A 27,679-nucleotide genomic window follows, 5' to 3' on the forward strand; every position below is an offset into this window, starting at 1 on the left:
CCACGAAGCCCGCAGGGAGTTAGTGAACTAGGTCTCCTAGCGTCCTGGCCGGCCAGCCACAGCCTGCCCGGAGTTGGACTACATTTCCCAGAGCCACCGCGTCCCGAACGCGGCTTCATTTCCGTTTTTTCGCGTGATTTGGGGACGTCGCATGGGGAGAGGGCTGCGCCCCTGGTGGAGTTTGGCCTGGCTCCCGCAGGGCGGGCGAACCCGAAACCCGGCAGGGACTCCGGGCACCAGATCCTGGGCCCTGAACTGCATGCACCCTCTGTCGAGGTATGTCCGGAACGCCAGGGCGGAAACGCTCCGAGGAAGCGTCGGGGTGTGTGCCTGGGTGTGTGTCTGTGTGTGTGTGTCAGGCAACCTGGTATTGGTTACCGTATCGGCGAATGGGCGTGTACTGCTGTGGTTTTGTGTGTAAGCGTTTGTGTGAGTGTGAGTTGTTTTTGACTCTGAGGATGTGGTAGTTCTGCTTTGACTGTGTTCATGACCGCGTGCTTCCCTGAGTGGAAATGTGCTTATGTGACAGTATAATTGTGTGTGGACCGTTTGTTCAAGACTGCGATGTGCGACAGTGTTGTTGTGACAGGCTGTTTGAAAGTGCTTGTGTTACTTTGAGGTTGTGTGTGTGTTTCTTGGGTTTGCCTGTTACTTTGAGGTGTTATGATCGTGTTTCTGTAACACGATGTTTGTGATTGCTTGTTTCCTTGAAGTGGTACTTGGTTGTGTTTTTCTGACTATCTGATTGAATGACTGTGAAAAGAGTAAAAGTGTTGTGAAAGGTTATTTTGGGCTGTGTGTGTCCCCAGCAGGGTGCTTGTATGTGCTTGAGTGATGTGTATGTTCGGTATAGGATTGGATTTTCAGACTAGATGGTCAGACAGTGTAGTGTTAACTTGGTGATGGTGACTGGCCGTGAGACTGTGGAAATGTGATTGTGTGTGACTCTGTAAGTCATTTGTATGTTTCATAGCCTGTGACCTTACGGAAGTTTAGCTGGATACAGAGGTAAAATTGCATATTGGTATTTCTGGATTCATTCTGGGGCTGTCTGCCTATGGATCAAGAATCCCATGTGGGTACCTCCCTGGTGATCCAGTAGCTAAAACGCCCTGCTTCGGATCCAGCGGGCCTGGGTTCCATCCCTGGTTCGGGAATTAGATCCCACATGCTGCAACTAAAGATCCTTCATGCTACAACTAAGACCTGGAACACCCAAATAAATAAATATTAAAAAAAGAAAAAAAGAATCCCATGTGGTCCTCTGAGGATGACTTCCTTCTCTTTTGATCACAGTGATTCATTTCCCCTCTTTTCACACATTGGCTGTGGTGCTTCATTTTTCATATTTATCCTTAGTTTGCTGTGGGATTTAAGATGTAACTTCCCTACTGCTTGCTGGTGCCCTCTCACCTTAGAACCTTCAGAGTTTTGAATGCAGAAAAGTGACAGGAAGGAATGTCAGAAATTTGAACTCCTGATTTAAGACTATTAGTTATTCTAAAGCACAGATTCTTGAGATGAGAATTTTAGAACTGATGGCACCTTCAAGACAGGTCACTGGGAAATGTAATGGAATTCCAGGAGTGGGAATACTTCCAGAGAGTGTGCTAGAAGAGTCAATCAGAGACTTGGGAAACTGTACACTCCACTGCAGTTTGTCTCCAACAGACAGCTTTGAATTCAGAAACAGATTCCAGCCCAAGATGGCTGTGATCTTGGCCCTTCTTTCTAATACAGAAAGTGCAGAACTGTTCTAGTCTCCTTCTGATTTTCTTCTATATTAAATGAGGGGTAGATTAATGGGGTGGGGTTCTAATTTAGAGTATACCCTCAGAAAGGGCCAGTATTTCATGGTTCTTTTTTTTCCCTTCTGAGAGTAGCACCCAGAGGAAGGAAGAATGACTGTCGTACAGTCAGAAGCAAGCTTCAAGGTGTGTATATGTTTCCTCTTCGTTTCATGAAATGATTTTGTTTTTTCAGGGCGTAAGAATCTTTTCTTTTTGAAATGTCCACTGAAGCCTTCTCAAGTGATGGAGGGGCCAGGCAATTTTCTGTAGACTGGGAGCAAGGAATATATGTTCAGTTAATTGTGATGGATGCTTCCTGCTGCTGCTGCTGCTGCTCAGTCGCTTCAGTCATGTCCGACTCTGTGCGACCCGACCCCATAGACGGCAGCCCACCAGGCTCCGCCGTCCCTGGGATTCTCCAGGCAAGAACACTGGAGTGGGGTGCCATTTCCTTCTCCAATGCATGAAAGTGAAAAGTGAAAGTGAAGTCACTGAGTCGTGTCCAACTCTCAGCGACCCCATGGACTGCAGCCTACCAGGCTCCTCCGTCCGTGGGATTTTCCAGGCAAGAGTACTGGAGTGGAGTGCCATTGCCTTCTCCAGGATGCTTCCTAGTAGTGGTTAGATAGAGGAAGAAGGACCTTGAGATCCATAAATTTAAAAAGGAAGAGCTCTGTTGTGTTATTTCTGACATAGCATTCTGTTTTAACTTTTTTTTGTTATTTTTCAGAGATACACAAAAGTGTAATGAACTATCACATGCCCACCTTAAAAGTTATCACTTGGTAATCTTATTTCAGTTATTCTGCCTTCAGTTCACAATCCCTCCTAATTTGCCTTTTGATTTCTTCTTTGTTGTATGGGGTTATTTAGCAACACTTTATTTAGTTTTCAAACATTTTAAGGATCTTCCAGATGTTTTTCTGCTACTGATTTCTAATTTCATTCCATTATGTTCAGAGAACATACTTCATATGACTTGAATCATTTTAAATTTATGAATGTTTATTTTATGACCCAGAACGTGTGGGCTCTCCTATAAATGTTTGGTGTGCACTGAAAAGACTGTATTCTGCCACTGTTGGGCAGAATGTTCTGTGAATACTTGCTAAGACAGATAGATTGGTAGTGTTTAAATCTTCCGTGTGCTGTACTCAGTTGCTTCAGTTGTGTCCAACTCTTTGCAACCCTATGGATTGGAGCCTCCCCTGTTCATGGGATTCTCTAGGCAAGAATACTGGAGTGGGTTGCCATGCCCTCCTCCAGGGGATCTTCCCAACCCTGGGATTGAACTCACATCTGCATTGCAGGTAGCTTCTTTACCCCTGAGCCACCAGGGCTGCTGCTGCTGCTGCTAAGTCGCTTCAGTCGTGTCCGACTCTGTGCAACCCCAAAGACGGCAGCCCACCAGGCTCCGCCGTCCCTGGGATTCTCCAGGCAAGAACACTGGAGTGGGTTGCCATTTTTTTCTCCAGTGGATGAAAGCAAAAAGTGAAAGTGAAGTCGCTCAGTTGTGTCCGACTCTGTGCGACCCCACGGACTGCAGCCCACCAGGCTCCTCCATCCATGGGAGTCTCCAAGGCAAGAGTACTGGAGTGGGGTGCCACTGCCTTCTCTGGAGCCACCAGGGAAGCCCCCTTAAATCTTCTGTACTCTTATTGAGTGAGTTGGATTTACCTCTTTCTCTGTAATTTCTATCAGTTTCTGTTTCATTTATTTGGAAGCTGTATTATTAGTTACATAAATATTTCAGACTCAGATGTTGAATTGACCCCTTTATCATTCTGAAATGGTTTCCTCTTGTAATATTCTTTGCTCTGAACATTTATCTGATATTTAATATAGCCACTTCAGCTTTTTTTCATTAATGTTAGCATGGTATATCTTTTTCTATGTTGTTATTGTTCAGGTGCTAAGTTGTGTCTCAGTCTTTGAGACCCCATGGACTGCAGCATGCTAGGCCTCCCTGTCCTTCACTGTCTCCTGGAGTTTGCTCAGATTCATGTCCATTGAATTGGTGATGCTATCTAGCCATCTCGTCCTCTGCCGCCCGCTTCTCCTTTTGCCTTCAATCTTTCCCAGCATTAGGGTCTTTTCCAGTGAGTCGGCTCTTCACATCAGGTGGCCAAAGTATTGGAGCTTCAGCGTCAGTCCTTCCAGTGAATATTCATGGTTGATTTCCTTAGGATTGACTAGTTTGATCTCCTTGCAGTCCAAGGGACTCTCAAGAGTCTTCTCCAGAACGGCATTAATTCTTTGGCCCTCAGCTTTTTTTAAGGTCCAGTCTTTTTCTATACTTTTAACCTATTTGTGTTCTGATAAAGTACATTTCTTGTAGGCAGAAGTTCGTTGGATCCTGTGTTTTTATCCAGTTTAACAATATCCATTTTTTAATTGGAGTGTTTTTACTATTTGTATTTAGTATGGTTATTGGTACAGTTTGGGTCAAATCTATCATCTTGCCATTTATAGTTGTTCTATCTGTTCTTTCTTTTTCCTTTTTTTTTTTTTTCTGCTTCCTTTTGGATTGAGAGGAAGAGTTTCAAAATAACAAGGCCAACATTTTTACTAATCTTATACAGAAAACAGCCCAGACTTCATGTAGTTCAATAGGACATAACCCACTAAAGGATCTGTAATCAAATTCTGTGTTTTTAAAGTCACCTATAATAACCTTTCTTATAGGTAAACCATCAACTTGAGAGACACAGGCTCCTTTGTTTCACCTTGCTTTCTAGTTTTAGGGATTGTCTTCCCACCACTTTGATTTAATTTTGTTTTAAAATCACGTAAAATATTTACATATTTCTAAAATCAAAACTATAGAACAAGGTGAATTTAGAGAAGTCTAGCATCCATTCCTGTCCCTTTCATCTGGTTTCTTCCCTCTGTAGATAACTCCCTGTACTTACCTTTATTCTTCTACTTTTCTTTCAAGTGATATATATGTATAAGTGTATGTGTTTGTATGTATCTGAAGTAGTGAATAACATTTGGTTGTTTTCCTTTATATGATGTTAGCAGCCATTGATAATCTTTCCTTTAGAATCCATTATTTCATCAGAAGTTACAGAATATTATTTAATTCTATAATTTCTTCTGCATTTATTAGCTGGGATACTTCGACAAAGGGAACCATCCTCTCATCAGTGTCTTAGTTACCCTGAAATATAGCTTATGCAAAAAAAGTAGAATAGGGAATTCCCTGGTGGTCCGGTGTTAGCACTTGGTGATCTCACTGCCCAGGCCCAGGGTTAGTCCCTGGTGGGAGAACTAAAATATGGCAAAAAAAAAAAAGTAGGATGAAAGCTTGATTTTACATCTCATTATTTTTCAGTATCTTTCAAAATTTATCCTATGTTTTTCTTTTAAATTACCATTAAGAACTTGTCGATTCAAATATGTTTGTGTTCAGTCTGTAGCAGTTATTCTTATTAAAACTTAAATTATGTTTTACCAGTGGGATCCTCGTTACTACTTGACTACTTCTGATTTGGCTCCTTTTGAATTCTTTAGGATGGCTTTTAGAGTCTTTGGTAGATTCCAAACTTTCTGGTGTGACAGGATGTTCTAAGCCCATCTAATACATCTTGTGTTAAATATGAAATCAGCCACTTCTATATGGAGCTGTGGTTCCTTTTAGTGGTAAACTGTTTTTAAAAGCCACAATTAGGATGATAGTTTTCATTGCTTCTGGTTGTTATTGCTTGTAGGTTTTTATAGAGCTGGTTACATATGTATTTTTTAGAAGGAGAAAAATAGATCCTGAGTTTATACTGATATTTCCAATGAATTTAAAGGTTATAGTTTTTCTTAATTTTTACATTTGTATCTCGTTTTGGACTCTGAAAATCTTTATTCTTAATAACATTAAGATAATTAGATATTTGCTTCATTTTCATTGATATATGTGTACCTGATGTAATTATTTTAGAATGTGAATGTTTTAGAATAACAATGCCAATAGCATTAATAACAGTATAGCTGCTGAAAAACAGTTTATAGTTATTTTGTCTGTAGGTTATATTGCACTAGGAATCTAATGTCAAATGTATATATTTTAAAGTTTCTTGAAATAAACACTTCCTTTCTGTGTTTACCCTGCTAGTATTATGAACAGATAAATTTGTTTCAATTTGCTTATGGTTCTTTGGGATTTTTTTTCCAGTTTGATTTAATTTTGTCTTACATGAAACACAGTTCCAAAGTCAAATGGAGTCTGTTTGATATTACCTTACACTTTTTTGTGTGTCTGTGTTAATGAGAGATATTGAACTATGATTTTTTTCTTGTAATGGTTTTGTCAAGTTTGGTATTATGGGTTTTTTGCCTCAAAATGTAAAAAAGAATGTTTACTCTTTTTCCTACTTTCTGAAAAAGTTTATGGAAGAATAGTACTATATCAGCCTTAAATGTTGGTAGAATTTACTGGTGAAGTCATCTGGGTCCTCTCTGTGGACAGGGTGTTTTGTTTTTTACTGAAAATTCAATTTCTGAAATATCTGTGGGGCAGTTCATTTTTTGTTTCTTCTTCTGTGATTTTTAATAATTTGTCTTTTAAGGTATTTGTCCATATCATTCATGTTGTCAAGTTTATTGGCATAGAGTTGCATCATCCTTTTAATGCCTATGAACTCTGTAGTGTATTCTCCATATTGGTAATTTCTTTTTCTCCATAGACTTGCTAGAAGCTTATCAATTGTATTAATCTTTTGAAAGAACACATTTTTTACTTTGTTGATTCCCTGTTAATCCATTTTGGATTTTATTGGATCCATTTTGAATCCATTGTGGATTTTGTGTTTATTTCTTTATTTCTTTTCCTCTTACTTTGAGCTTCATTTGTTCTTTGGCAAGCTCTTGAACATGGGAACCTAAATCACTGATGGTATATCTCTCTTTTTTACCTATCATTTAAAGCTGTAAATTTTCCTTTAAATACTGGTTTTGCTACAGCCCACAAAATTTGGTAAGTTGCAGCTTGTGGAATCTTAATTCCCTGACCTGAGATTGAACCCATGCCCCCTGCAAGAGAACTGTGGAGTCCTAACCACTGGACTTCCAGGGAAGTTCCAGTAAGTTGTGTTTTCATAGTCATTCAGTTCAATCTATTTTCTAATCTCCTGTGATTTCTTATGGGTTATTTAGAAATATGTTTAATTTGCAGATATTTGGAATTTCCTCTAAAACTTATTGTTATTTCTAATTTAATTGTGTGTGAACCAAGACCAGAAAATATACTCTGAATGACTCAAACTTAAAATATTTTTAGTACTTTGGTCATGGTTATCCTAAGGGAGTTGCAGTCCAGGACTCAGGCCCCCTCGCCAGTCATGCTCTTAACGCACATGTGCTTTTCTAACCCGAGTGCCTCCATTATAATCTCTCTTTTTAAAGAATACATTTAAGTTATTTACTTATTTGGTGGTTGCTGTACACAGGTTTTCTCTAGTTGCAGAGAGCTTTAGTTGTGGCGCTGTGCTAGTTGCTCTGTGGAATGTGGGAATCTTCCCAGACCAGGGATTGAACCTTTGTCCTGTGCAGGGGCAGGCAGATTTTTATCCACTGTACCACCAGGGAAGTCCTTCAATACCTCCTTATCAGATACCTCTGTCAAGACTTCCTTATCATGGATAGGGAGGCAAACCTTGATACTCTGTCTCCATTGTGACTTGGTACTCAATACTCTTCTAGCCCTTCCCCATCTCCCTCTCCGTGAAATGGGAGGGGCCTCTTTTTTGAGTACTCCTTTGGCAGTGACATGATTCCATGGGTCTGTATTTATCCTTCTGACCCTCTTTAGGTGCTGTTTCATGGGGGAAAATGGAACAGTAGGGGAGTCAGCACTTTCTCTTGGCTAGCCTCTTGCTTATACTAGCTGATTAGTAAGTGATTAAAGATTAAGGGCTTGACTGGTACTTTATTTTGGCTGTTGTCTTCATCAGCTTTTCTAACAACTGGCAGCTCAGCTCAATTTAGCATATCTCAGCTTTTGACAGTTGAGTGTGATGTTCTTGACAGTTGGGTATGATAGCAATTATATCACAGTGCTTGATGGTTTTGAATAAATCCTCTATATTGTTACTAATTTTTAAAAATCTTTGTTGTATCAGTTATTGAAAGAAAGATGTTAAAATTTCCAAATCTGATTGTAGATTTGTCTGTTTCTTCTTTTAGTTCTGTCAAGTTTTGCTTTCAGTATTTGATATTTTTTTCTTAAGTCTCTACACATTTAGGATGGCTATATTTTCTTGAGAAATTTATCATTTATTTCCAGTATTACTCTTTGTCTTGAAATCTGTTTTGCCTTATATTAATATGAGTACACAAGCTTTCTTATACTTAGCATTTGTATGATATATATTTCTCCATTTAACTTTTAACTTATCTGTGTCTTTGTATTTAAAGTGTATTTCTTATAGACAGCATATAGTTGGAATTTGCTTTTTGTCTTGTTTTGATATTGTCCTTTTATTGAAATAATTGGATTATTTACCTTTAAGGTAAGTAAAATTTAGTTTAAACCTGCCAGGAATGGGAGCATCCACATATGTTTTTTAAGAAAAACTTGGCACTGTTTGGAGTTAATTAGTTCACTTAAATTTGTATCTTTAGCTCTGCGGTGAATTTTTAATTGTGATTTTCATTTCACCTGAATTCTCTTTTATTGTTATGATGGGCATAGTTACCTATTGCAGCTGTTAGAAGTGGAGTTTCTAATTATTTGTTGAGCACCTGTATCAGTGATTTTCTGTAGAGGCAGTGACTTTCTGCAGGGATGTTTTAGAAATATAACTGGGTGCTTGTCAATGTTAAGATAACTGAACTGAGGGTGAAGGCTTCTGGCTTTTGAAAGACTGAAGCAAACCGTGAATCTAGATCATAGGTTTGACAGCTTTTCTGTATAGGGCTAGACGGTACATATTTTAGGCTTTATGGGCCATATGGTCTCTTGCAGCTCTCAACTCTGCCATTATAGTGTGGAAGTTACCAAAGACAGTATATAAATGAATGAGTATAGAGTATAGATGTATTTCAGTAAAGTTTTATTTTAAAAAATAGTTGGTGGGCAATAGTTTGCCCAACTCCTGATCTAGATGTCCTGCAGTGCACAACAAAAAAAATTGTTCAGTGACCTGCAAAATGAGGACCACAGCTGGGAGTGGGGTGAAATGTGTTTTTTATTATTTGGGTCTAGAATCTCTCACATACTTTTCAAATTGTTCAACTTTTCTCTTTTACTATTAATTGCATAGTTTTGCTATTAGCTAAATCTTCCAGGAATGCTATCATAGTTTGATTGATAAAAGATTGTACTTTGTTTTATTCAGAAATTTACCGAGTTTTTAAAAACCATTTTAAAAAGTCACAGCACTGGTGGCAACACTGCTTGTGATATTTGACTTGCCAATTATCACATACTTGTAGAAGTCTCTATTTGTAGTTAATGCGTTTCCTTGATTCTACAGACACAAACACACATACACACACACATATGGCCTTTATTTTAAAATGTCAACTATAAATAAATGATGTCAACAACATGTTTTTTGTGGTTGTAAGCATAAGTATTTAACTGTACCTTCTGTGTTGTTGTGTATAATCATTAACATATTAAAATGTAACAGGTGGGCATTCTCTTTTATTTTTGGTATGAGTGAGTGAAGTCGCTCACTCGTGTCCAAGTCTTTGCGACCCCATGGACTGTAACCTACCAGGCTCCTCTGTCCATGGGATTTTCCAGGCAAGAGTACTGGAGTGGGTTGCCATTTCCTATACTGTATATAAATGTGTCTTATTGCCTACAAGTTTCGTTTTATAAACAGAGAAGTTGTAAATATTTTCTTTTGTATATTGAGAGAGCATTGAGTTTGACCAGGGTAACAGCTATCACCTACCTGTATCTCCCCTGCTTAGTGTGTATATTGTGGATAGTAGAAAGAGACAGGAAAAGGAAAACAACAAAGATAACTCTGACTTATCCATATGGAGCTTTGTACAAAGCATGGGCTCATGGTTTTGTTTTTTCCTCCCCAGCACTACCTTTTCCAGACTGTGCTTCTCTAAAATAGGAATCTAGAAGATGATCAATCATGTCTCGCAGCTCTAAAAACCATGGCTCAGGTAAACCAGTACCCTCTTCAAAGAATCACTTTTTTACAGAGTATGTGCATGTTTGCATTGCTTATTCTGAAAACTTCTTCCTGACTCACCCCACTCAGGAATGTGCTTTCTGGTTTGTTCCATTGTTATAAAGTGATAGTGTTTTCCCTAAGTATGCTTTCTAATCTAGTTTATACTCACATGCTTAGGCAAAAATCCAGTGAGCTTCTTTGACTGGGAGCACTGATATAACAAAAGCAGAGACACAGAGATGTTTATACACCACACAGGAGAAAACTTTGAAATTCTCTTTAGACGGTAGTTTCCTGGTTAGACAAGGTAGGATTTGCTCTTGACTGGGCTTAGTGTTCGTACATAGCAAGACCTCATGCTTTGTGAGCTTTTAAGATTATCAGCATGATTAGGGATTGAATACAGAGGGATCAGGGATCTACCCTGGGAATGCATGATTGACCAGTACCAATAACATGGATCATTTTGAGATTCAGCATGTTGGGCTAATCTTGAATGTGTAAGTTTAGATTATCCATACCATCTTTCTGTTGCTTGGAATAAGGAAAAAGGTGAGTTTTTTAAGTGATGAATAGTAACAAGAAAGATCATTATTCATATGATGATGCTGTTGAGAATTATAAACTCCCAAAAGTAAGAAATGCTTACGAGGTTTTTATATAACCTAAAGTGTTTAATGATGCACACTTACTAAGTCAGATATATTCATTATATGGAGCTATTGTACAGCCTATTTTAAGTATTTATTAAATTGTTGGTAATAGGAAAATGCCTATGATGTAATGTTTTTTTTGATGTAATGTTCTGATATTAATAAAATGAACCTGAGGTTTCAGTAAATTCTTTCATTTTATACAAATCTTATAGAGATTCTATAAGATTTTACAGAAAAATTTACCAAATTTTTTCCTTCTTAAATGGAGAAGAAAGAGAAACTCACATTTATTGAGCATGTATGGTATATAAGATACATATTGTACAGGGTACTTTGTGTGCTATTTCTTTTAATTGGGATGTTGCATTTACTTCATGAATTTCCAGATTTATATGCATAATGAGATATTCTATATGCAGCAACATAGATGGATAATCTATCTATAGTGACAAGCATAAAAAGAAACTTGAGAAGCACCAATTTGTTTAGTGTCTCATCCATGTAAAAGACTGCCCAGCCAAATTGCTCTGTTCCCTTCTTTGTAGAGAGCTCTCTCCATCATCTCCCCTTCCACTGAAAAAGTATTTTCTCTATTTTCACAACTACTATTATGTTTCTGTTTCAGAGATCAGTGATGTTTAGAGATGTTGCCATTGACTTCTCTCAGGAAGAGTGGGATTGCCTAGACTCAGCTCAAAGGGATTTGTATAGAGATGTGATGTTGGAGAACTATAGTAACTTGGTGTCACTAGGTAAGAACATCTACGCCTAGTATTTCAGGATCTATCTTTGGAATGGCTGTTGTCGTTTCCATTATTTCAGGGTTGTTTTTAAGTAATTAACTGCATTTTGTATTATTCTCAAAGGAATAGTTTTAAATTGCTAGAAGTAGAATGGATAGTTTCATTCAGTTCACTTCAGTTGCTCAGTCATGTCCAATTCTTTGCAACCCCATGGACTGCAGCACGTCACGCCTCCCTGTCCATTACCAACTCCTGGAGTTTACTCAAACTCATGTCCATCATGTTGGTGATGCCATCCAACCATCTCATCTTCTGTCATCCCCTTCTCCTCCCATCTTCAATCATTCCCAGCATCAGGGTCTTTTCCAGTGAGTCAGCTTTTCACATCAGGTGACCAAAGTATTGGAGTTTCAGCTTCAGCATCAGTCTTTCCAATGAATATTCAGGACTGATTTCCTTTAGGATGGACTGGTTGGATCTCCTTGCAGTCCAAGGGTCTCTCAAGAGCCTTCTCCAACACCACAGTTCAAAAGCATCAGTTCTTCGGCCCTCAGCTTTCTTTATCGTCCAACTCTCACATCCATATATGACTACTGGAAAAACCATTGCCTTGACTAGACTGACCTTTGTTGGCAAAGTAATGTCTCTTCTTTTTAATATGCTGTCTAGGTTGGTCATAACTTTTCTTCCAAGGACCGTGGTCTTTTAATTTCATGGCTGCAGTCACCATCTGCAGTGATTTTGGAGCCCCCCAAAATAAAGTCAGCCACTGTTTCCCCATGCCATGAAGTGATGGGACCAGATGCCATGATCTTCGTTTTCTGAATGTTGAGCTTTAAGCCAACTTTTTCACTCTCCTCTTTCACATTCATCAAGAGGCTCTTTAGTTCTTCTTCACTTTCTACCATAAGGGTGGTGTTATCTGCATATCTGAGATTATTCATATTTCTCCTGGCAATCTTGATTCCAGCTTGTGCTTCAGCTAGCCCAGCGTTTCTCGTGATGTACTCCGCATATAAGTTAAATAAGCAGGGTGACAATATACATCCTTGATGTACTCCTTTTCCTATTTGGAACCAGTCTGTTGTTCCATGTCCAGTTCTAACTGTTGCTTCCCGACCTGCATATAGGTTTCTCAAGAGGAAGGTCAGGTGGTCTGGTATTCCCATCTCTTTCAGAATTTTCCACCATTTGTGGTGATCCACACAGTCAAAGGCTTTGGCATAGTCAATAAAGCAGAAATAGATGTTTTTCTGGAACTCTCTTGCTTTTTTGATGATCCAGCAGATGTTGGCAATTTTGTCTCTGATTCCTCTGCCTTTTCTAAATCCATCTTGAACATGTGGAAGTTCATGGTTCACATATTGTTGAAGCCTGGCTTGGAGAATTTTGAGCATTACTTTAGTAGTGTGTGAGATGAGTGCAATTGTACAGTAGTTTGAGCATTCTTTGGCATTTCCTTTCTTTAGGATTGGAATGAAAACTGACCTTTTCCAGTCCTGTGGCCACTGCTCAGTTTTCCAAATTTGGTGACATATTGAGTGCAGCACTTTCACAGCATCATCTTTTAGGATTTTAAATAGCTCAACTGGAATTCCATCACCTCCACTAGCTTTGTTTGTAGTGATACTTCCTAAGGCCCACTTGACTTCACATTCCAGAATGTCTGGCTCTAGGTGAGTGATCACACCATCATGATTATCTGGGTCATGAAGATCTTTTTTGTATAGTTCTTCTGTGTATTCTTGCCACCTCTTCTTAATATCTTCTGCTTCTGTTAGGTCCATACCATTTCTGCCCTTTATCGAGCCCATCTTTGCATGAATTGTTCGTTTGGTATCTAATTTTCTTGAAGAGATCTCTAGTCTTTCCTATTGTATTGTTTTCCTCTATTTCTTTGCACTGATTACTGAGGAAGGCTTTCTTATCTCTCCTTGTTATTCTTTGGAACTCTGCATTCAGGTGAGTTGGAACTCTGCATTCAAGTGAGTATATCTTTCCTTTTCTCCTTTGCTTTTCGCTTTTCTTTTCACAGCTATTTGTAAGGCCTCCTTAGACAGCCATTTTGCTTTTTTGCATTTCTTTTTCTTGGGGATGGTCTTGATTGCTGTCTCCTGTACAGTGTCATGAACCTCCATCCATAGTTTAATTGGGCACATTTATCTCCTCTATCCTTTAAATATAATTGCTTATCTTCCTTCTGTCTTCCTTCCTGTCTTCCTTGATGATCAGAGGAGAGAAATGAATTCTGGGACACTTGCAGTATTGCCAGAAAAAGCAAGCTATGATTCATTGTTACAATTTAGATCTACCAAAGCAACTCTAAATGTTTTTTAAATAGGTGCAGAAATGTATGGTTTTTCTGATAACAGAAGAGCTTATAATTAATATAGTGAGACAGAGGATCAATGCATTTTACTAACTATTCAAGTAAACACAGTTCATTACAAAAAAATTCTCTTATTTGTGTTCTGTAGTTGAATATCATATTTTAAGAACTGTGTATTTTACAAAGAATGAATATACTAGAACTGCCTTTTATTGGAAGTTAGCTCAGGAAGAACCTGTGATTGTTGAAGAAAGTTGATTTTTTTTCCTATAGCAAAATAAAGAACAGAGCCTATATCAATGAGAACTTTAATAAGTGATTTTCCTACCTAAATAATGACTTTAGTCCTCGGACTCTTCAAGTCACTAGCATATAATTGTCTCTTGCCTCTTCCCTCCCCTTCCCCTGCCCCATAACAACCCTTTTATATAAATTTGAGGGTCAGTTACCTTCCAGACTTTTCTGTATTTAGATTTATTGTCTCCATTTCAAAAAATATGTTTGTTTATTCAAAATATATTTATTTATTGGGAAGACTATTCTCTGCCAGTGATTGTAGTAGGCACTGGAGAAATAATGATCTAAACAAGGATCCTATCCTGCTGAAACCTACATTCTTGTGGGAGAAATACAAAACAATAAGGAAATAAAAATATGTGTGTATGTGTGTGCATGTATGTGTACATGTATTTATTTAATAAATATAGCAATTGCAGGTACCAATAAAGAGTATGAATAAAGTTAAAGTAGAATAGACAAATAACTAAATGGCAATTGGTGGGGTGCATTATTTTAGGTAGATTTTGGAGAAACCTCTCTAAGAAAGTAACACTTGAAGAAAGACTTTATCTAAATAAGGCCGTGAGTCAGGGGGAACAGTATTCCAAGTAGATGGAGTATTAATAGTAAGTATAAAGGACTTGGGGTGGGCATTAACTTTGTAGGAAGAATAGGAAAACATTTATCTCAAGAAAAGTGAATGACAGAGTAATAAGAAATATAGTTAAAGAATAGAAAAAAAAGAGTTGATATTTTATTCTCTAAGGTGATGCCCTCTGAATCCTGGCCGAAGCAAATGCATATTGTCTCTGAGGCAAAGTAAGAGGGCTTTAAAATTCTCACAAATTAAGATCAACAAAAGATGAGCTCACAAATATCATCAAACTCACAAGGAAACAGGTCACAGGTGAGTGATAGATAATCTAAGGAAACAACAGATTATGTGGCAAATAATTTCACATATTGGAATTTTTAAATGTAAGTATAAACTAGTGGTGAAATATTCGAAGAAATAAACTGAATCACAAAAATGGCAAGCAATAAAAGGTTTTTATAAAGGAACAGATTTGGAGGAGAACCAAATTGAATATTTCTAAATGTTCTGTTTAGTTCTTTTTAAAAATATAAATAATCATTCTAAGATTGATAATTTGCATGGAAATTATTCTCCTTATAAAAAGACATAAAAGATAAGCCTTGAATTTGGTGAAGATACTTGCAGTGCATATTCAGAAGAATTAAATTAGTATGTGGAATATGAAAATCTTGTATAGATGGTTAAGAAAAAGGTAAAAGACATTTATAGACAGTTCAAGGAAAAGGGAATGCAAATAGCCAATAATCATGGAAACCTTTAACCTCATTAGCAGTCCAGAAATGCAGATTAAAACCAGTGAGATAATTGTTTCACACACACTAGATTGGCAGAAATTAAGAAGTATGACAGTATCAAGTGTTTACAACTATTTAAGGCAGAAGTATTACATACCTCATTATTCACAATAGGAAAAAAATGGAAATGACCCAAATGTCTGTCAGCTGAATAGATGAATAAAACTGATATATCCTTATAATGGAATATTGTCAGCATTTAAAAAAGAATGAAGTTGTGATACATACAACATGGATGAACCTTGAAAATATGCTAAATGAAAGAAGCCAGACACAAAGACTATTTATATGATTGCAGTTAAATGAAATGTCCACAGTAGACAAATCCATAGAGAAAGAAAGTGTATTAGTGGTTGCCCAGCTCTGAGGTGGGGGCTGGGAGGCGAGGGTGGATAGAAAAATGAAAATGGGGAAGTTGAAAATGGCTGCTAATCGATATGGGGTTTCTTATTGAAGTGATAAAAATGTTATAAAATTTGATTGTGATGATTGTTGCACACACAACTCTGTGAATATAGTAAAAACTGTTGAGTTGCAGGTATGCTAAATGAATGAACTGTAGGTATATGAATTATACATGAGTAGATCTGTTTCTTTTAAGAGTTCTATACCTTACTGACATTGGTATCAATTGGCATAACCACTTTGGAAAACTATATAGAAGTTATTTCCAAACTTACATACACTTTGGAAATAGCAGAGTTCCTTTTAAAATTTCATGTCCAAAGCCACACCCCAGACCAATTAAATCAATGAATACAGGACACCGATATTATTTTTTTGAAGGTTCCTTAGGTTGTTCAAATAAATGTTCTGACATGTTTGGTAACTAATATGATATTATCTGAGAATTTATCTTTTAAATTTAACTTATTGTCAATATGAATATGTTTGGGTTTATTTCTCTCCTGTTTTAATGCTTTAGGTTTACTTTTTTTTTTTTGAGTGTGTGGCATGCAAGGTCTTAGTTTTCCAGCAGGGATTAAACCTGTGCCCTCTACAGTAAGAGCACAGAGTTTTAACCACTGGACCAGCAGGGAATTCCCTTGGCTTAATCTCTTGATCTTCTTTGATTCCTTTAAAATCTTTCCTTAACTGGGATGGGTAGAGTTATTTTTTTAGGTCCATTTCCTCCCTTCTTTAGTTTGGAAGACATATACCATTTATATGCTCTTACTGGTTATCTTTAATTTTTTATCACATGCACTTTATTCATTTTAATGCAGATGCAGTTTTATAGTTTTCAGTAATTATAATATTTGAAAAATTTTACATTTTAAAGGAAGTTAAATATTTTACTAGATATTAACTTTTAATTAATAATAAAACATAGTTATTCTTTCCACATATAATATTTCGTTTGCATACTGCTTTGCAGAGGTCTTGTGATAAACTATATGCCTCACTCTCATACTGAGAATTTCAGGGCCAACAATTAAAAACCACAGATATAAAGGATTGTTCAGTTCAGTCACTCAGTCATGTCTGACTCTTTGTGACCCCATGAACCACAGCACGCCAGGACTCCCTGTCCATCACCAAATCCCAGAGTTTACCAAAACTCATGTCCATCGAGTCGGTGATGCTATGCAAGCATCTCATCCTCTGTCGTCCCCTTCTCCTCACACCTTCAATCTTTCCCAGCATCAGGGTCTTTTCAAATGAGTCAGCTCTTCGCATCAGGTGGCCAAAATATTAGAGTTTCAGCTTCAACATCAGTCCTTCCAGTGAACACCCAGGACTGATTTCCTTTAGAATGGACTGGTTGGATCTCCTTGCAGTCCAAGGGACTTTCAAAGAGTCTTCTTCAGTTCAAAAGCATCAGTTCTTCAGTGCTCAGCTTTCTTTACAGTACAACTCTCACATCCATACATGACTACTGGAAAAACCATAGCATTGACTAGACCGACCTTTGTTGACAAAATAATGTCTCTGCTTTTTAATATGCTGTCTAGGTTGGTCATAACTTTTCTTCCAAGAAGTAAGCATCTTTTAATTTCATGACTGCAGTCACCATCTGCAGTGATTTTGGAGCCCCCAAAAATAAAGTCAGCCACTGTTTCCCCATCTAATTGCCATGAAGTGATGGGACCTGATGCCATGATCTTCGTTTTCTGAATGTTGAGCTTTAAGCCAACTTTTTCTCCTCTTTCACCTTTATCAAAAGGCTCTTTAGTTCCTCTTCACTTTCTGCCATAAGGATGGTGTCCTCTGCATATCTGAGATTATTCATATTTCTCCTGGCAATCTTGATTCCAGCTTGTGCTTCAGCTAGCCCAGCGTTTCTCATGATGTACTCTGCATATAAGTTAAATAAGGAGGGTGACAATATACAGCCTTTTATACATACTCCTTTTCCTATTTGGAACCAGTCTGTTGTTCCATTTCCAGTTCTAACTGTTGCTTCCTGACCTGCATATAGGTTTCTCAAGAGGCAGGCCAGGTGGTCTGGTATTCCCATCTCTTTCAGAATTGTCCACAGTTTGTGATGATTCGCACAGTCAAAGGCTTTGGCATAGTCAATAAAGCAGAAATAGATGTTTTTCTGGAACTCTCTTGCTTTTTCGATGATCGAACGAATGTTGATAATTTGATCTCTGGTTCCTCTGCCTTTTCTAAAACCAACTTGAACATGTGGAAGTTCATGGTTCACGTATTGTTAAAGCCTGGCTTTGAGAATTTTGAATATTACTTTACTAGCGTGTGAGATGAGTGCACTCCCTTTCTTTGGGATCGGAATGAAAACTGACCTTTTCCAGTCCTGTGGCCACTGCTCAGTTTTCCAAATTTGCTGGCATATGGAGTGCAGCAGTTTAAAAGCATCATCTTTTAGGATTTTAAATAGCTCAGCTGGAATTCCATCTCCTCCACTAGCTTTGTTTGTAGTGATACTTCCTAAGGCCCACTTGACTTCACATTGCAGGATGTCTGGCTCTAGGTGAGTGACCAGACCACACCATCGAGATTATTTGGGTCATGAAGATCTTTTTTGTATAGTTCTTCTGTGTATTCTTGCCACTTCTTCCTTATATCTTCTGCTTCTGTTAGGTCCATACCATTTCTGTCCTTTATTGAGCCCATCTTTGCATGAAATGTTCCCTTGGTATCTCTAATTTTCTTGAGGAGATCTCTAGTCTTTCCCATTCTGTTGTTTTCCTCTATTCCTTTGCATTGATTGCCGAGGAAGGCTTTCTTATCTCTCCTTTCTATTCTTTGGAACTCTGCATTCAAATGGGTATATCTTTCCTTTTCTCCTTTGCTTTTCGCTTCTCTTCTTTTCACAGCTATTTGTAAGGCCTCCTCAGACAGCCATTTTGCTTTTTTTTGCATTTTTTTTCCATGGGGATGGTCTTGATCCCTGTCTTCTGTACAATGTCACGAACCTCTGTCCATAGTTCATTAGGTACTCTCTATCAGGTCTAGTTCCTTAAATCTATTTCTCACTTCTACTGTATAATTATAAGGGATTTGATTTAGGTCATACCTGAATGGTTTAGTGGTTTTCCCCACTTTCTTCAATTTTAGTCTGAATTTGGCAATAAGGAGTTCATGATCTGAGTCACAGTCAGCTCCTGGTCTTGTTTTTGCTGACTGTATAGAGCTTCTCCATCTTTGGCTGCAAAGAATATAATCAATCTGATTTCTGTGTTTACAATCTGGTGGTGTCCATGTGTAGAGTCTTGTGTTGTTGGAAGAGGGTGTTTGTTATTTACCTTGAAATGAATTGGTGGCTGCTGTGGCAGTGAGTAGAGATTTATAAAAAGGCGAAATTGACATGTTTATGTCAAATACACATTTCATTTTCACAAAATTCTTATCGGGACTGTGCCAGCAGTGTGTGACTGTACTCTTTTTCTATACTTTGATGAACACTGGATAATCATTACATAAAAATACGTGTCAATTTGTAGATAAAAAATTGAATGACATGAGTTTAAATATTTTGGGAGTATTTCTGTCTATTTTGGTCATTTAGTCATTACCATTATTGTTTGTGTCACTTAACAAATACATCCTTAAGAAAAGTGACAATATCTCCCTTCTCCCAGGACAATATAAAGAATGTTAGAATACTTTCATTTTGATTAATCTTTCCTATCTGATATGTTATTGTTGACTAGTATTTTAATTGTTTCCTTTAACCCCCCACAGTGGGCATTAATTTTGTTTTGTAGTGGTAGTATTTGGTTGTAGATTTATTTACATGATTATCCTTTTATTTGCACACTGTTCCTTTTCCATCATACCTTCCTACTGGGATTGTTTTATTTATCATTAAATACATTAGGCAAGACCAATTATTAGTAAATACTCTTCATTTTATATTTTTTGCTTCACCTTTAATTTTACCTGATGATTTAAGTGGGTATAGAATTTATGCTGACAATTATTTTTTTCTCAGCACTCTGAAGATATTATTCCACTGTCTTCTGGCTTCTGTTGTTGCTCTTGAGAAGTCTGCCATCTGTCTCATTGTTGTTCCTTTTGTAAGTAACCTGTATTTTCTCTCTGTTTTAAGATATTTTCTTAAGATCTTAATATAATTGATTATATTGTTTTCTTTATTTCTAGAACTTTGTTATTTTCTCTCTCCTTTAGATGTTTTTGTTTCTTCTATATATTCTCTTTCTCTCGTTTTGATTTTGTATTTTTATATATTTCAAGCATTTATATTACATGTATCATTCAATAATTACAGTTCCTGGGAAACCAGTCTAATTCTTCAGTCTCTTGCAAGCATGGAGGCTCTTGTGTAATGATGATCCATAGTATTTTTTCTTCATTTGATAGAGATTCTAGGGCAAGATAAAAATGTTCCTTGTCATTTTCCTTTGAGGTCAGATGGATCTTTTTCCTTTCCTTTCTCTGTAGGCCTTGGACAGTTCTGATTTTGTGAAGAGAAGCAGTGCCAGTCCTTGACCTTTTTGTCTCTTGGGTTTTTTCTATACCGTTAAGATACAGACATTTAGGCAAGTGAAGTCAGCAAATGTCCCGAGGGTAGCTGTGACTGCAGAGCATGCTAACCTCTGGCTTCTGATGATCTCTTCATTTTGCCCCCTTTGGATCTGCTTTACTTTTTTTTTTTTTTTTTGAGGACTTCCCTGGTGGCTCAGACAGTAAAGCCTCTGTCTACAATGAGGGAGACCCAGGTTCGATCCCTGGGTCGGGAAGATGCCCTGGAGAAGGAAATGGCAATCCACTCCAGTACTATTGCCTGGAAAATCCCATGGACAGAAGATCCTGGTAGGCTACAGTCCATGGGGTCGCAAAGAGTCGGACATGACTGAGTGACTTCACTTTCACTTTACTTTGTTTTTAAACTGTGGAATACTTGTAAAAGGAATACTTGTAATACTTTGTCATATATTACCTAGCATTTCTTGGTGTTTTGGGGAAATCTGACCACTGTTCATATACTTGCAGTATTGAATCCTTCTACCTTTGAACATACTATATCTACTTTCTTTTTATGTCCTCTGTAAAGTTTCATTGCCTTTTTAAAAGATCTTGCACATTTCTTGGTAAGTAATTTCCTTAGTACTTCATAAATTTTGTTCATATTATCAATAGAAATATTCTGTGAAAAAATTCATAGATATAAATACACATACATAGATAGAGTGAAATATTCATGTCTGTAAATTGATAATAACCTTACAGAAATATCTAATAGTTTTTCAGTGGATCATTTTGGATTTCTAGGTTGATAATTTGCTCTCCACCTATAATGTATGATCCTTTTCTTTTCTATATGTACCATTAAAAGAAAACTAATCAGTAGAAGGAGCTGAGTATTTGAGTATATCACATTTTTAAAAGTTATTTTTGTTTTTCAAACTAATTGGTGCTTCTAATGTTTAATTTAAAAATTTTCTATTAGATATGTTTATGTAGGTTTCTGGTAAATACCCTTAATTAGGTTAAGGAAGAGCTATTTGGTCTTAGAGGTTTAAATACAGTCTTAAAATGCATTTTCTGATGTTGAACTATTTCTGCGTTTGTAGGATAAACCTTTTTTGATAATGATGTATTAGTCCTTAAATACACAGCTAGATTATCTGTTGCTAATAGTTTACTTTAAAAAATTTACCTGTGTTTATTTGTGAAATTGGATTGGTTTCCTTAGCTTTCTTTGTCCAGTTTTCTTACCTGAGTTAATTTAATTTTGTAAAATGACTTGGGTGGATTTCTATATTTTTATATGTTCAAGAACAGTTATATGTGATCTTATCAATAATACTGTCAGTCATCAGTATCTGTTGCCTTTTAGGAGCATAGATATTGAACTCAAATTTTAAATTCTAATGTGATTATTGATGTATATTCAGATTTTCTATCTTCATGGGTCATTTTAAAAATTATTTTCATCCATTTTGTCATTTTTATAATTTACTATTGAGTTATATATAGTTTTTTTGTCATAAGCACTTTTTAATTCCTTTGGATTTGGGGGACTTAAGGTCTTTTCTTGTCCAATTTTTTGGATTTGTGCCCAATCTGATTTTTTTCCTACATGTCAAAGTTCTGTATCATGTATTGGTGTTTGCAAATAATTAACTTGTAGTTTTGCTAGCCATTTCTATTCTTTCTGCATTCTAGTTTACTTGTTTATTGATTTTTAGAAAGCTAATTGTTTTATTTTTCTGTCTCCTTGAGTTAAACCTTAATTCTCTTGTTTTTAACTATTTCTTATTTTCTAATAAATGGATTTAAGGCTATAAGTTTTCTGTGATACATTAGCTGAATCTCATGGGATTTCACACAAGCTTGCTCTTGGTATTTAGTTTTAAATTATGGGTTTTACTTTTCTTTCATTTTCCTTTTATGATAATCATTATATGGAAGTATCTTAGTTACATTAAATATTTTTTGCATGCTTTTGTAATTTCTAATTTTATTGTAATGTGTTAACGTCGTCAGTTTTACCCATCTACCCATCTTATGTTCCAGTCTTCTCTGTCTTTATTTCTTGTCTGTTTATATTAGGTCCTAAAAGGGGGAAAGATACTGTTTCCTTCTACTTATACAACACTTTTGATCCTAGATGTGTGGATTTTCCCATACCAAGCAATTCTCTAGTTCTTGGTGGATGCCAACTGGGTATTCTACAGTTTAACTCAGTTCTGACACTGACTCCCCAGAGTAGTACAGACACCACAAGTTAAGGGCTCAGTCCAATGAGATTGACCACCACTTCAGATGACAATTCCAAGTTCCAAGTTGTCACAGGTACTTCTGACTGACTGGCTGTAAATCAGGGTTTCTCAGTGGCTATAAATCTCAGGTTCAATAATTTGCTAGAATGGTTCACAGATCTTAGAGAAACATTGACACTTAGCAGTTTATTATAAAGGATACAACTCAGTAGCAGCTAAATGAAAGAAATGCGTAGTTTTTACTGTTTATGCTGGAATCAGTCTATCAATAATCAATACTGTGGCCAGACTAGCACTTGTAGTTCCTACAATGATTGCAAGTATGTTTCAGTAGTATATATCAGGGAAACTTTGAGAAAAAAGAAGTTTATTTACTTACAGGACCTGGAAATTACACAGCACATCTGAGGCCATACAGCGAGGTTGTTAGGGAAGAGAGAATGCAGGAGAGAAAAAGAGAGCCATACACAGGCATGTGTGTGAGCCTGGGGTTCTGCTTTAACTGGGATTGAAGATTTCACAGGCCCACTCATTAGTGAATTTAAAAGGTGGAATTGGGAGTCTAAAGCGTGGGAAGATAAAAAAACAAGTGGCCCAGATGGTCAGTTATTGAAATCAACTAAGGTCTCTAAAACAAAGGAACTTACTGTGAGGATGTATCCTGACTCACCCTGCCTCTTTACCTAGTTGTGTGGCTGGCAGCATGTTTATTGGTCCAGACATGCTTGAAATGAATGCCTTGACAATCAAAGTTTAACTCATATTCTTGCATTACAGAAAAGGAAAAAAAAAAAAAAAAAAGCCAACTGTAAGGCTTATCCCATAGGAAGGTATGGAGAAGAGTTGCAGAGCTTCCATACCCTCTCCAGGTATACCACCCTTTTAGCACTTCGGTGTAGTCACTGACTCAGCTCTCTGAATCCCTTCCCTTCTGTTAGGGTTTTTCATGAAGGCTTCATTACATAGGCATGATTGATCAACTCATTGGCCATTTGTAATTAATTCAACTTCCAGGGGATCTTCCTGACCCAGGGATGGAACCCACATCTCCTGCATTGGCAGATGGGCCATTAGGGAAGCCCCAGCAACACGTTACTGTGGCATGAAATCAGTTTAGTGGTTTTTGACTCTGTGTGTGAGAGAAGGTGGAGTGGAGAGGAAAAAGATGACTAAAATAGTGTAGTGTAGAATAGAAAACAGAATAGGCATTGTTTTATAAAACTAAATATATATCAGGTTCTTATGGGAAAGGTAAGTAGTACACAATATTTGGAAAACACTGAGGTTATTTCCTATGGATATTATTTTCATATACAGTCTTTTCTACTATGGAAGTTCTTTTGAAATGACAACAGAAAATTTTCTCTTACCTTTCAGACTTGCCCTCAAGGGGGGCAAACAAGCTCTTATCTCCAAAAAAAGACATTTATGAAACAGAATTATCCCAATGGGAAATGAGTGCCAGACTTGAAAACTGTGATCTTGAGAACTCCAGTTCCAGAGATTATTTGGAAGTCAAAGGCACATTGGAAAAGCAACAAGAAAATCAGGAATATTTCAGTCAAGGAATGATCATATATGATAAAATGTCTATTTTCAACCAGCATGCTTATTTATCTCAACATCCCAGGTGTCATTCTACTGAGAAACCTTATAAATGTAAGGAATGTGGGAAGGCCTTTAGACGAGCCTCACACCTAACTCAACATCAGAGTATTCATACTGGTGAAAAACCCTATGAATGTAAGCAATGTGGGAAGGCCTTTAGTCGTGATTCACAGCTCAGTCTTCATCAGAGACTTCATACTGGTGAGAAACCCTATGCATGCAAGGAATGTGGGAAGGCCTTTACTCAGAGCTCCCAACTTATTTTACATCATAGAATTCATACTGGTGAAAAACCATATAAATGTGAAGAATGTGGGAAAGCCTTTATTCGAAGCTCACAACTCACCCGACATCAAAAAGTCCATACTGGGGAGAAACCTTATGAATGTAAAGAATGTGGGAAGGCCTTTACTCAGAACTCACAACTTACTCTGCACCAGAGACTTCATACTGGTGAGAAACTCTATGAATGTAAAGAATGTAGGAAGGTCTTTACACAGCTCTCACAACTTATTCTTCATAAGAGAATTCATACTGGTGAAAAACCCTATGAATGTAAGGAATGTGGCAAAGCTTTTATTTGTGGCTCACAGCTTTCTCAACATCAGAAAATACATAATGGGGAAAAGCCATATGAATGTCAGGAGTGTGGAAAGGCCTTTATTCGTGGCTCATTACTTATGCAACATCAGAGGATTCATACTGGTGAAAAACCCTATAAATGTGAAGAATGTGGGAAGGCCTTTATCCGTGGCTCACAACTTACTCAACACCAGAGAATTCATACCAATGAGAAGCCCTATGAATGTAAGGAATGTGGAAAGACCTTTAGTCATGGCTCACAACTTACTCAACATCAGAGAATTCATACTGGTGAGAAACCGTATCAGTGTAAGGAATGTGGAAAGGCCTTTAATCGTGGCTCCCTCCTTACCCGACATCAAAGGATTCACACTGGTGAAAAACCCTATGAGTGTAAGGAATGTGGAAAGACCTTTAGTCGTGGCTCAGAACTTACTCAGCATGAGAGAATTCACACTGGTGAGAAACCCTATGAGTGTAAGGAATGTGGGAAGTCTTTTATTCGTGGCTCACAGCTTACGCAACATCAGAGAATTCATACTGGTGAGAAGCCCTATGAATGTAAAGAATGTAGAATGGCCTTTACACAGAGTTCACATCTTTCTCAGCATCAGAGACTTCATACTGGTGAGAAACCCTATGTATGTAATGAATGTGGGAAGGCCTTTGCTCGTGGCTTACTACTTATACAGCACCAGAGAATTCATACAGGTGAGAAACCATATCAGTGCAAGGAATGTGGGAAGGCCTTCATTCGTGGTTCACAACTTACTCAACATCAGCGAATTCACACTGGAGAAAAACCCTATGGATGCAAGGAATGTGGGAAGGCCTTTAGTCACGGTTCTCAACTTACTCTACATCAGAGAATCCATACTGGTGAGAAACCCTATGAATGCAAAGAGTGTAGAAAAGCCTTTACCCAAAGCTCACATCTTTCTCGACATCAGAGAGTTCATACTGGTGAGAAACCGTATCAGTGTCGGGAATGTGGGAAGGCCTTTACTCGTGGTTCACAACTAACTCAACATCAAAGAATTCATATAAGTGAGAAATCTTTTGAATATAAGGAATGTGGGATAGACTTCAGTCATGGCTCACAAGTTTATATATGAATTACCTGATACTTGTAATTAATATAGAGAGCCTTCTCTGGTCATTAATTCATTATCATCAAAGAATTCTTAAAATGTGAACATGTAAACACATTTGCTTCATAAAGTTCAGAATCAGTGAATTTGTATGGGGGAAAGATAATGCTAATGTAATCCATGTAGAAAAACCTGTCATTACTGGAAACCTACTCAACTTTAACACATTATAATAGACAATAATTCTGTTCATGTAAATATAGGAAGACTTTTAGCCATAGACATATGTCTCTTTCAAAATTATCTTGACTCTTTCAGTTGCTTTTCTTTGTGACGTTTAACATGATAATTAATTGCTGCTTTGGTTTACACAATTATCAGATAGACCTAAGAAGAATACCTTCCTTATAAGGTTCCCAGAAGTATTATATAAGTTATTAAATGCAAGGTTCTTAGACCAGTGCCTTCAACACAGCATATTACAAATATTAGCTATCATTACTGGTGTTATTTTAGAGAATTTGCACGAGAAGACATTTATGACTATAATGAATATTGAGAAATCTTTCATTAGCACTGAACCTTGATTATTTGAGAGGAGGGCACTGTATGCTGTAATGAATATGAGAATGCTTTCATTCACATTTTGTCCCATATGCTGTAAGAGGAAATTCATAATGTAAAAAAGAACCCTGTAGATTTAATCAGTGAATCATTGAAGAGATTTGAATTGTAACAAAGTCCAAAAGCTCTTATCTTCTGCCATCTCTGACCACTAAGTACAAGTGTTACTTAGAAAGGAAAAAAAAATGGATAGCCAAAATAAACCTTTCTACTAAGAAATTTTTAAAAATTTGAATGTACAGCTTTTGAGTTAAACTGAAAAACTGATATGATAGGCTATTTTGCAATTAAAAATGATGTGAATCTGTATCAGAGACTATTTCTCTACCCGAAATTCATTCTTTTTTCTTCAGTAATAGAATTCTTGGCTGAAAAACTTTCTCAGCCTCCCTTGCAGATCTATAAGCTGGAAGAAGTGTTTGTCTGAATAGGACACTTAAGAAATAATTTCCTTTTTTGCACTTTTTTGTTTCACTACCTACAATGTGGATATTTAAATCTGCAGCTCTGGCAATTCTGTAGGAACTTTGAGAATGGTGTTGAGTATTAAGGATGATGGAGCAGGATTACAGAACATGTCTGCACTTATGTTGATTTTATGGAACAGCCATACCATTTTGGGTCTCCCTGCCTTCTGTATTTCTTTATATAAAATTAAACTTGTTTGTTGATGCTGTTGTCATTTTGTTATTGACACTAAAAATTACAATGGATATAAAAGTTTGTACCTGAAAGTGGAATGCTGTGGGTAAAAGAAATCTCAAATATGGCATTAACTTAGGTGATGGGGAATGAGGATATATGCTCAATTCTGGCGAGAGAACTGAAATGAGCAGTCATCTTACAAGAAAGGTCTTGTACCAATTAAGGCTTTAATGTTAGAGGAAATGGTAGAAGTGACTCAGAGTGTGTGTGTTGTATATTTTTTGCTGCTTTCTTTCAGTAATATCCTGTGAAAGACATAAGCTTAGTGTAGAATTAGCTAGAGAGAGACTGCTAGCAGAGATTGAAAGCAATATTGCTTTATTAAGAGATGCTGTCTCAGGCCTGCAGGTGCTCAATCCAGGTTAATGGTAACTTCTTAATTTTGGAACTTGTGGGATTCAAAATAACAAAATTGATTCTCTACTCCTAACTGAAGCCACTTTAGAGTGGTCTTCAATAGCAGTCTGAACAAAAAAATGAAACCATTGCCCCATCCATGGAAAGACACTGAGTCTCCTTCAAAGACTTTAAAATATTTCCCCACCCAAGCCTGTCATTTTAAAATTAGTCATATTTACTACATTCCAG

General features: G+C 37.1%; 1 protein-coding gene across 3 annotated transcripts; it reads left to right on the forward strand.

The window, feature by feature from the left end:
* LOC120872505 (zinc finger protein 420) lies at positions 1-27,057 on the forward strand. Of its 3 annotated transcripts, XM_040252922.1 has the most exons (5): positions 1-276; positions 1,884-1,934; positions 9,828-9,914; positions 11,207-11,333; positions 23,859-27,057. In XM_040252922.1, the coding sequence occupies exons 3-5, from the start codon at positions 9,906-9,908 to the stop codon at positions 25,784-25,786; spliced, it is 2,064 nt and encodes a 687-aa protein (XP_040108856.1). In that variant the 5' UTR covers positions 1-276; positions 1,884-1,934; positions 9,828-9,905; the 3' UTR covers positions 25,787-27,057. The 3 variants fall into 3 exon arrangements, with proteins under 3 accessions (XP_040108856.1, XP_040108857.1, XP_040108858.1); XM_040252923.1 differs by lacking the exons at positions 1-276; positions 1,884-1,934 and adding an exon at positions 3,375-3,452; XM_040252924.1 differs by lacking the exons at positions 1-276; positions 1,884-1,934; positions 9,828-9,914; positions 11,207-11,333 and adding an exon at positions 19,731-19,811.
* Positions 27,058-27,679: the final 622 nt, after the last annotated feature.

This window comes from Oryx dammah, unplaced genomic scaffold (assembly GCF_014754425.2).
Source record: "Oryx dammah isolate SB20612 unplaced genomic scaffold, SCBI_Odam_1.1 HiC_scaffold_13, whole genome shotgun sequence".
NCBI lineage: Eukaryota > Metazoa > Chordata > Mammalia > Artiodactyla > Bovidae > Oryx > Oryx dammah.

What these genes read in the sequence shown, in the direction of transcription:
- LOC120872505 (XM_040252922.1), top strand. An exon ending in TAGTAACTTGGTGTCACTAG is followed by an intron (nt 11,334 to 23,858) that starts GTAAGAACATCT and finishes CTTACCTTTCAG; the next exon opens with ACTTGCCCTCAAGGGGGGCA.